An 11101-nucleotide genomic window follows, 5' to 3' on the forward strand; every position below is an offset into this window, starting at 1 on the left:
CCAAACAGCTTTCTGCCCAAGGAACACAGCAATAAAATGACTTACGAATGACATTCTGCTATACCCACAGATCAGTGTCACACTCAGCCAACATCAGAGAATCTTCTCTCCGCAACAGATGAGGAACTAGACAATGCAAAGTGTATATAAGAGACCTTGGAACGCTCAGCCCTAAAAGGGATGTCTCCATCAAATCCCTCCCCTCAGGCCTCAGGGAACTCTGAGAAAGGAGACAGAAAGAGTATAACAGCCAGAGAGGATGGAGGACACCAAGGAATCAAGGCGTCTGAAACAGAGCAGGGCTTGTGCACATAAAATCTCACAGAGACCGTGGCAACATGCTCAGGGCCTGCATGGACCGGCACTAAAAGGAATCCTAGGGCAGGAGGGTGAAAGAAACACAAGTTCCCATTTCTAACCCAGAGGCTAGCTCCAACTGAGAGCCACTTGCAAATAAAAGTAATTTTCTCCAAAGGAGTCATATTGAGGGGGAAAAAACCCTATTCTTATAGGTAGGCTCTATGGCCAGCTATAGATGGCCAATGCAAAACTAACTTTTAGTATCTTTGCAGGTTCGTTGTCTCAAATGTTGTCAGCCTTTGTTTTTGTTTTTAACTTATGGGTCCTTTGCATATATATTATGGCTTCAGGTTTTGGATTTTTTATGAGATTCCTGTATGTGAGTGAGTGAGTATGTGTGTGTGTGTGTGTGTGTGTGTGTAAACGCATTTCTTGTGCTTTTTTTTTTTTTACTCTTTTTCTTGGTCAGTTGTTTTGTCCTATTCTGAGTTGTTTCGATTTATATTATATTATTTTATTGTTATTCCTTAAACGCCTGTTTGTTTTCTAATGAGCGACACAAAGGACATAGAACAGATGAGATGTGGAGAAGCTAGAAGGTGTAGAGGAGGGAAAGCTGTAATCAGAATTATTATACGTAAAGAAAATCTTTTTCAATGAAAGAGAAAAAAATACCTAAGAATATCTTGTAAGGGGCAGCTTGGGGATTGTGGTTAGTACTTTCTCACCTTCACAGAACGCATAGCAATTCTTGTAAGATATGTGGAAAATGACACTACACAGTGGACTTAGAGGACCACTGTGTCCTTTCAAGAGAACCCAAAGCGTCCTACGCTGTAAAGGTGTGATGAGGAAGTCTGACTTCAAAATCAGCCGAGTATGAGAATTTCCGGTTCAGCCTTCGGAAACGCGTTAGTGAGAAATCTTGACTCCATCTGAGCATCACGGGGCACCCGGCAGAGTTCGCAGCCACTGCTGTCCTAGATTTCTGCACCGACTCTCACCTTTCGCTGCTCAGCCCCCACCGGCCTTTCCAATATTTACAATATCCTTAAAACTTTTGTAATTTCTCTGAACCCTTCCGTTAGGGCAAATAGATGCTAATTTAACAGTACCTGACTCACTTTATTAAATTCATATAAAGTATTGACTAAAAGTAAGATAATGAGAGTAATTAGAATATATCAAACTTCTGAGTCATTTTAGGAAGTTTTAGGACATTGTTCCTACTCCTTATTGAATTTAACATGGTAAAATTGATGCATAATTATTTTCTAACAGCACTGAAACCTTTCATGAAGGCATTAAAATATCTCATGGTGTTATTCCTATGAAAACGAAATTTAATATATAAAATTTATCTTTTATTTTGTAAACCTTATCTTTTATTTGTCTCACTAATTTATTTTTTTCATTTTCCTACTAAAAAAATTATCAAAGAGCATTTGACAAATAAAACTTAGATATTTCAACTGACAAAAGGCTCCAGTTCTCTGGGCCCCTCCTTTTTGACTGCATCAGGATGTGTAGCTTTTTAAGTAGGATCGCCATAGCACAGCTCACAGGTAGAATTGCGGAACAGCACAGATCTGACATCACTGGCCTGCAGACACCAGACATGGATCGACTGTTTGGAACTGAACGTGTCTCAGAACCCAGGGAAGCAGCAAAGAAAACCCAGTCGCAGATCCGTTTCAGTAAAGGAGCAGGAGAGGGCCTGCTGGAGCCCAGCCTTCAAAGTGCTTCCCAGAAGCATCCCAGGATCCACGGGCGCTGCCACTGCAAAAGTAAGGCATTTAATCTCGGTGTAACTGCTCTGGGGTACCAGCTGCCAGGCAGAGGTGGGGAAGGGCTCCTTACAGGAAAGAAAGAAGCTCAAATGTGACCCACGCTGTTATAATGTAAGTTGTGAGCATAGTTTCCATTCAGACATTGTTGCAATAATATTCGAATCATTTGTCTTCACTGAAAAGGTGATGGTATTTCCTAAAGGCCGATTTCGGTATACAGGAGGACCTGGGAGGGCTGGTTTTATTCTGCTGATTCTCTGACCTCTCTTCTGTGTAAAGCCTGTGGACATCTGTGTCCATTTTATTCCTTATCACATCCGTTTCTCCCTGCAGATTTTTCATCGCCTCCGGAGAAGCTCATCTCTGGGATCTTGGGCATCATCTGGTTTGCCTTATTGGTGGCTTTGGTGATAGTAACCAGAGTTGTCTCGTCATGTAAGCAGGCCTTTGAGAGATTATAAGCGAGCCTTCGACTTTAATGACCAAGTGTCTCTGAGTGCTCCTTCTTAGCTTTTATTTTCAAGAAGATATGTGGATTAAATGTGGAATGGTTAAAAAAAAATTATAAAAAATGTGGAATGGTTATTCTAATTTTGACAGACTTATGAATGATATATTATAATATGTTTAGACTATCATTAAACTAAATTTTCCTTAATATTTCACCATATTATTCATATTTCAGCAATTTCAAATGTATTCTGTATTATTCTAATTTAAATGGGTCATCAATTTCAAATTAAGAAACTAAAATTGTTGTTTTAGTTTAGATGTCACATTTCTTAAGAATTACTTTGCCCCTCTAGATACTGAACCAAAGGAACAGATTCACTCATTCTTGATCAAAACCCAGAAAGGTACACCTCACTTGTCAAACTTATGATGTGTGCACGCATTGTGTGTTGTGTCTCATGTAAACTATGCAGAGGCTTAAGTTATATTTTTTGTATTATTTTATTAATTAAACATTTTTATTTTTACATATATATTTATATTATTATACATATATACCATAAACTACATATAGCAAGAAGAACCATGACATAATCAGGAATTATATAAAATGTTACATTCTTAGTGTTTTGGCTATTTGTATTTGACAGCCTTGAAGAAAACATCTTTCCTATCTTGGTTCATCTAAATTTCTGAATGTCAATCAATCTCCATCACATATTGTCATTATCAACTTAAAATACCTATCTAGACCTAACAACATCTTAATCTCTAAACAAGGAAGCTTAACTGTAAAACTAAGCAAATTTGATACCCTATGAGCATATAAAGGGGGAGGAGGTCCCCCTCAGGCACAGTCATAGGGGAGGGGAGTAAGGGGAAAATGGGAGGGAGGGAAGAATGGGAGGATACAAGGGATGGGATAGCCATTGAGATGTAACAAGAATAAGTTAATAAAAAAAATCTAAGCAAACCTGGTCATCAGCTCCATCAGAGACTTGAGAAGGAATAAACTTGACTACCTGAGTATGCCTTAAATTATATTTATAGCAAGGGAATAATCTAGAAAAATTAACGCTACATTCTCACAAATAAATATTACAGGATTATAATCCTTTTTTGAGCACTCAGAGGAAATAATGATGTAAAACAGCCGTACAACCATTTTGATAAGTGGCTTCAATGCCCTGCTGGCAAATTGTGATGAGTGAGAAGTGAATTCGGTCGTTTAAAACAGAGGTTATAGTCCACAATATGAAAAAAAAAAAACGTGGAGAGAATTTGTTCTCTGTTCACGTGCTTTCTATGGACACACGAACTGTAAACCAGAAGTTGACTCTGTGTTTGAGTGTATTTGGGTGTGTATTTTGTTTTCTATGTACCAGTATAGGAGGTACATAGCTACGTTTTGTACATGCATGTTCAAAACTATGCACACATGTAAATTAATTTTCATTATTAAGTTCATGTTGCTTCTAGGTAATAAACCCTAATCTTTCTTCAGCGCATCCTTGTAGTCATTGCCCAAAGGAGTGGATATCCTATTCTCACACCTGTATTCATATCGGTGTGGAGAGAAAAACATGGAGTGACAGTTTGGTGTCCTGCGCTTCCAAAAACTGTAATCTGCTTTACATAGATAGTGAAGAGGAGCAGGTAAGAGCTGACATGTGTCAATCATTGCTTAGCCTTTCTTCCTGTCAATGTGATGTTTGTAGAACTCATTCTTATTATATAAATATATATATATTTTTATGGAAACAGGGTTTCTTTGTGTAACCATGTCTGCCCCGGGACTTATTCTGTAGACCAGGCTGGCCCCAAACTCACAGAAATTCACCTGCCTCTGCCTCCTGAGTGCTGGGATTACAGGCATGTGCTACCACTGACCTGCTTATTCCTACTCTTATACGTGTTTCCTTTATTTACAAGTCTGTATAATATTTTGTTATTTTTATTTTGCAATTTTTTACTAGTCTTTGTGTCCTGGTAGTAAATATCTATTTCTAGTATTTTATTTTATTTTATTTATGAAACCCATTCTTCTACAAGTGTTTTTAATCTGAGATAAACTTTACCATTTACTCTTATTGTAAAAGGAAAAGCTCTACACATGTGCTGATGGTTCAGACTGATCAGAAAGTGACTAGATGGGAGCAGTTCCAGTCAGATTATCAGAAAGATGTTTCCATTTCCTCCATGCCCCTTTACTGTATATACTGTCATGAGGTTTTGCTGCCCCCAAACCTTCTTCCTGGCATTTTGTCCATAAGTTATGTTTGCCATTGAGCTGTATATGAGTAAAGCCAGTCTACACTTTTATCTTTCTAGCTGAGCCTCTCTGATGTTGTTTAGGGCACTTTGTCCACATTATTGCACTGATATCTGCAGCTTGCTGACTATCGTTGCTATATTATGTGAATATTACATTCTGAAGTCTATGTCCCCAGGTCAAAACAGTGAGAGTCATACTCTTAGACACAGAACTTTCTGCACAAACATTTATAAGTACTCATAGGACTCCAACCCACAGGCCTGCTCTGGTGTCCTTTAGTGAGAAAAAAAACCAAAACCACTTCCTCTGGCTAACCATGCGTACCCGTACTTCTGAGATGCCACGCTGGCCCATGACGACAGACCCACAGTCTAGAACTTTTAGACTTGTCCATTGTTGCTGCTGAGACTCCCTTCCACACAGAGAAGGCATGAACTTACAGGATCCACCTGTTGTAATGTAGGTGCTCAGGGACAGCATGTAAAGTCATTTCCTTCTGTCATATGAGGGATAGGAGATGCCCTACCTCTCTGTCATCCCTCATCTTTTCAGGTGCAAAACACTTTCAACTTTTCCTTTCTGTCCTTCACAATTTGTGGCTTGTGCCTTCCATTGTTATTTTCTAAGTTTACCCTTGTTTTGTCACAGTAGACAAGAGAGTAATACTAGCTTAAGTATTAAGTATTAAGCCAAGCATTAATACTATCTCATTTCAACCCATCAGAATGCTGACAAACAACAGCAGGAAGTTAGCCAGGGGACAATGCAGTACCCAGAAAACATATATATATATATATATATATATATATATATATATATCATGTATTTCTTTAATAATGACTCATTAATTTTTTTCTAAAGTCAAACTGTGATGAATAATAGAAAATAGGTTGATTTGGGCACAGCATCTAGAGAATTTCATGCATAGTACCTGAAAATGTACTTCCATCCTTGTATTGGGTATGTTGTTAGTATGCATCACTGTTAAATTACATAAAATAAACACCAAGTTCCCCCACTAATAGAAGAATAAAACCTTTAAACTATAGACATTTTAAAGTTAACTGTATATAAAAATACACACATATGTATGTTTTGGGGCAATGTAAGAAGTATTCTCAATGTTAAAAAGTTGACTTGTATTGGACAATAACCACAATATGACAGAACACATTAACACATTTAAAAAATAATAAGAACCTTCAAACTGATGAAATTTCCTTGTTTCTTTGGTAGGACTTTCTGCAATCCCTCTCACTGGTCTCATGGGTTGGAGTCTTCCGAAAGAGCAGAGGTCAACCCTGGGTTTGGAAAAATGACTCAAATTTCAAACCAAAGTAAGCTTTCATGAATGGTGCAACAGATGAGGAAGAAAAAAATAATAGAACAAAAACCTCGGAGAATTATGTCAATAAATGAAGCTGAATTATAGACAGGAAGAATGATGCTGACCTTCATGACATGCTCATGAGAATCTGAAGAATGGGCTTTCATAGTATCAATTCTTCCCATACTACTAATGAAGATGGCATTGCCAACTTTCATGATATCCTTCTTCTGCATGCACTTATAGAAGTCACCCATTTGATAGATTATCCTGATATATATATACACATTTGTGTGTTATACAGATATATATGCATGTGTGAATATACATATGTGTGTGTGTATAAATTTTGTGTTTCCACCATTGCAGGATATTAGAGTTTCCTTATGATGAGTATAACTGTGCCATGTTGTCAACATCTGGTCTCACAACAGACAACTGTATGGCTTTACATACATATCTTTGTGAATGTAAGCTCACAAACTGAAACACCTGCACTGGGAGTCAGCCAGGTATGGTTTCAATGCATAACCTGAAAATAGAATTGTGATCGAGTACATCTTAAGGTGACTTATTTGTTATGATTATTATTTTCTTTCAAAAACAGTTCCTGTAGTATACACACAAAAGTTGCAGTCCCACCTCAGTTACATCCTGAAAAACCTATGAGTTTATTAGGCTTACTTATAGAACATGGATAAGGCATTACTGGCAAGACTGTGGGTGACTCCAAAGGAGCCACACTGCCAAGTCTTTACCCATTGTGGGTGATGGCTTCCCCACAGCTATGTAGATAGAACACCAACAACTAACTTTCCACAACCTATATGTTGTATCACCTCCTGAAACTGAAGAACATATGTAATTAAGACAGAATTTCATACAAATGGCAGGAAACTCAGGTGAAGAACAATAACCCTCCCCAACCCATCCCTTTCTATGAAGTAATACTAGCACTCTATAAAGCCAGTTTTGGCAGACACATGAAAACAGGCACAGCTGACCCAATGAAGGTGACATATGTTTTGCCTAATCCTGTGCCACTATACTACAGTCACAGTATAAAGACAGTGTCACTGGTTATGAGTCTTTTCCAACAACCATACAAAGAATTTTCTATCACTGTAGCCAAGGAAGATATCTACGGTCATAAGTAAAAACATGTAGAAATAATTTTATTAGAAAACCACACCCATGTAATAAACCGTAGAAGTAGCTACCCCATTAAGATATATTACTTTTCAGCAGTAGTTTTGATGCTGACTTCCTATACAAAACATCGATTATTTCATGAAAAGCACCTTAAAACAAATTTAGAAAGAGTTGGCTACCTCAATATCACTCATGTCACTATTACAGGAAAGGGTGCACCTTGCTTATCGTGATGATGGCTGTAACACAGAGGTTTCATAGTTAAATGGGTCATAGTTTTACCCAACGACCTGCATATTGCCTGCCAGGACTGCCTGCTATCCAGAAAAGATAGTTTACAGCAACCTCAGCTTGATTACCATATGGCCTCCCTCAAGAGTATGTGAGGTCTTCAGAAAGATGAGGTTATCTTTCTAGTGTGTAGCCAATATCCTTTTCAATAGTCCCTATAATGTGTGAGTTCAGGGGGACCTCTGTGGCCAATAATGTAAAGGGAGGTAATTCTACTTCACTGGAATGACCATTCCATAACCCAATGTTTCCAAATACCCCTGTGCACCATGTCTTCTGTGTGTAAACATATTAACTGCTATTTTTATAGGTGCAAGTTGTTGTAAGATTTTTTCTTAACCATCTTGTCAAGCATCACCTGACTATGACCCAGCTATGAAACTTCCAAGAATTCTAATGTTTGTACCATGTACCCTGTTCAGATTATTTATTTTCCCCCCTCGATCTTCTATGTGTATGGACTGTTTCATTAAGATGTTTCTCTAAATCTTTAAAATGCTCAGCCACTGATCTCCACTTCTAGACAGTACCAAAAGGGGCTTGGGACTCAGAGTGGAAGAAGATACAAAGGCAAAACAAAACTTGGTAAAATTTTAATTCAACATAAAAAAATATTCTACCACTTACAGCGAGTTTATATCAAAAGAGTAAAGTTGGGTATAGCCACATAGATGGAGGCGCCATAGTTTTTAGTTCTCCATGACCCACTGCCGTTCTTGAATTATCTAGCCTCATTTTTTTTTTTTTTTTTTTTTACTCTCAGGTAAAATTTACCAGAAACACTACGCATGGCACTTTTTGACAACATCTCCTCCCCAAACACATATTCTTGCTTGGAAAAAAGAAACACATTCTTCTACTGATGGACACTTAGTCTGTTTCCATGTTCTGGCTATTATGAATAAGGCTGCTATGAACATGGTTGAGCAAATTTTCTTGCTGTGTGCTGGAGCATCTTCTGGGTATATTCCAAGGAGTGGAATAGCTGGGTCTTGAGGAAGCCCTATTCCCATTTTTCTGAGCTAGCACCAGATAGATTTCCAAAGTGGCTGTACTAGTTTGCATTCCCACCAGCAATGAAGGAGTGTTCCTCTCTCCCCACATCCTCGCCAGCATGTGGTGTCATTTGAATTTTTGATCTTAGCCATCCTGATGGGTGTAAGATGGAATCTCAGAGTTGTTCTGATTTACATTTCCCTGATGATTAAGGAGGTTGGCGGTAAACCTTAAACCCCTACCCAGATCTAGCCAATGGTCAGAACATTCTCCACAGTAGAGTGGAGAGTGGGATATGACTTTCTCACATACTCTGGTGCCTCACCTTTGACCATGTCCTCCGGAGGGGGAGACCTGGTGGCACTCAGAGGAAGGACAGCAGGTTACCAAGAAGAGACTTGATACCCTATGAGCATATACAGGGGGAGGTAATCCCCCTCAGGAACAGTCATAGGGGAGCGGAATAAGGGGAAAATGGGAGGGAGGGAAGAATGGGAGGATACAAGGGATGGGATAACCATTGAGATGTAACAAGAATAAATTAATAAAGGGGGGAAAAAAAGAAACACAGTATCCTGGGGTGGGGGAAACAACTACCTTTCCATCTGTTCTTTTCTATCAACATAGCTATACACTCCTGCCCATTGCCCCTAATGCTACTGGGACTGTAAGAATCTAAGGTATCTCTGCTGCACTAATTTTACTCAGGAGACACACAGAAATATGTATTCACTCCAGAATGTATACAAAGAGACCAAAGGAACAGATACAAGGGGCCAAATAAAGATGTTGGATCCCCCTGGAGCTGGAGTTACAGGCTGTTGTTAGTTGCCTGACATGGATGCTGGAAACTAGGCTGAGCAATGAAGTGTCTTTAAGCACTGAGACACTCTACAGCCCCAGATATTTTCACTAATGATGTTGTTAGGTCTATTTCACACTTTTGTGCCTTCCACCAGTATACTTAGAATATTTTGAGAATCAGTTTCCCTTTGTCATGACTATGATGCTTAGAAAAACATTTTTATTAAAAAATAATATTAAATAATGAAGATGTAAGTATTAAAATGACAAAAAATGCCTGAGTTAAGCATCTTATTATTACGAAGAAAGGCATGTGTTTTAGTGATTTAACAATGATTAGGGGACTGAAGTTTATTTAAAGTAGAGATAAAGATTATACACAAAATAATTTAACGTTTCATATGCTTTTATATGAAAGATATCTTGTAATGTCTCTTTTTATTTTGGCATTAATATATAAACTATGTATCCAAAATTAATTTTATTCAATGCATAAGTTTGTCCTACCTAATTGTTAAGCTGTATAATAAAAATCACAAGATTGTAGTAACATTTAAAAAGTAAAGATCTATTTCTCACTCAAGCTTTGTGATCTCCTTGATTTCAGGTGATCTAAGATGAGCTTGAAGACACTTGGTTCCAGAACACAAATTCATCTGAAATCTTTTTATGTATCTTATCTTCAGAGCCAGGCACACACTCTCTACGAAGACTAGTATCTCCCAGAAGAAAAAAACAAAGTTCCACTTTATTTTGTCATATATTATGTATTTCAAAAGCTAGACATGTTTGCCAGGGTTGCTGTGCAATGTATATTTGAAGACTGTAAAGGTTGACTGAGGTAGGAAGATGGTCCCATATCCATTTCCTGCTTGGGAACCTTAGAATGAGTATGTTGAGTGAGGGAAGTGAATAGCCTCATTCATCTATCACTCTTTGCTCCTTGATTGTGGATGTAATATAATAGGCTCCCTCATATTCTTGCTGCCTTGACTTCCCTGTAGAATAAACTGTACCTGAAATAAGTACTAAAACAAACATTTTCTTTGCTAAGTTGATTTTGTCAGGATGTCTTACTCCAGGATCAGGAGAAGGAAATAAGTCAGAGTACGCAGTGGAATATAAAGGACCTTGTTGGTAGATTCAGAATGGAAGAAGATACAAACAAGACAAAACTTTATAAAATTCCAACCTAACTTGAAAAGATCCTTATAGCAATTGTATGTGAAAGGAGTAATGGTGAGTGTAGCGACATGTATCAATGTGTTCTCTGTAACACGTGGTCACTCTCCTTCATTCATCTAGATTCATGTTTTAAACCCCAGCAGCATTTTATTACCTATTAACTCAGTCAAGCATCTGTTCTTTGCTACAAAATACGACAGACAAGGCATCTTATACATATGATTACTTGAGGATTCTGAAGCACACTTGGAAAAGGTATTGGTCTATAAATACTAAGTCTTCATTACTGAAAGAATCATATAACTCATAAAATATACCAACAAATTTAATTTTTAAGAAGAACCAAGTCCTTCAAAAGTCAGATATTTGTTGTTTCATAACATTCAGACATCCAAAAATTAATCTAGTTTAACTATTTCATCCTATATCAAGTAAATGAGAGTTTTAAAGAAGTATTTTTTTTAAATTTAGTATCTTCCATATATAGGTACTAAATATATTAGCTACTGAACTCTATTGGTAAAAATT

The 11101-nt window shown here is 37.6% G+C and overlaps 1 protein-coding gene across 2 annotated transcripts; it reads left to right on the forward strand.

Annotated features, from left to right (window-relative positions):
* Positions 1-1494: 1494 nt before the first annotated feature.
* LOC311588269 (NKG2-A/NKG2-B type II integral membrane protein-like) lies at positions 1495-10598 on the forward strand. 2 transcript variants are annotated; one of them, XM_084765801.1, is made up of 7 exons: positions 1495-2087; positions 2424-2525; positions 2897-2947; positions 4048-4199; positions 6055-6155; positions 6515-6657; positions 9996-10598. In XM_084765801.1, exons 1-6 carry the CDS (start codon positions 1823-1825, stop codon positions 6630-6632), a joined length of 789 nt encoding a protein of 262 aa, XP_084621927.1. In that variant the 5' UTR covers positions 1495-1822; the 3' UTR covers positions 6633-6657; positions 9996-10598. The 2 variants fall into 2 exon arrangements, with proteins under 2 accessions (XP_084621927.1, XP_084621928.1); XM_084765802.1 differs by lacking the exon at positions 2897-2947.
* Positions 10599-11101: the final 503 nt, after the last annotated feature.

Source organism: Acomys minous, assembly GCF_964271855.1.
Source record: "Acomys minous genome assembly, chromosome: 17".
Taxonomy (NCBI): Eukaryota; Metazoa; Chordata; class Mammalia; order Rodentia; family Muridae; genus Acomys; species Acomys minous.

Bases quoted from the DNA above. Each gene is read 5' to 3' on its own strand.
- LOC311588269 (XM_084765801.1), top strand. From the start codon at position 1,823: ATGTGTAGCTTTTTAAGTAGGATCGCCATAGCACAGCTCACAGGTAGA. The intron at 2,088-2,423 runs GTAAGGCATTTA...TTCTCCCTGCAG, and splicing joins CGGGCGCTGCCACTGCAAAA to ATTTTTCATCGCCTCCGGAG. The intron at 2,948-4,047 runs GTACACCTCACT...ATCTTTCTTCAG, and splicing joins CTTGATCAAAACCCAGAAAG to CGCATCCTTGTAGTCATTGC.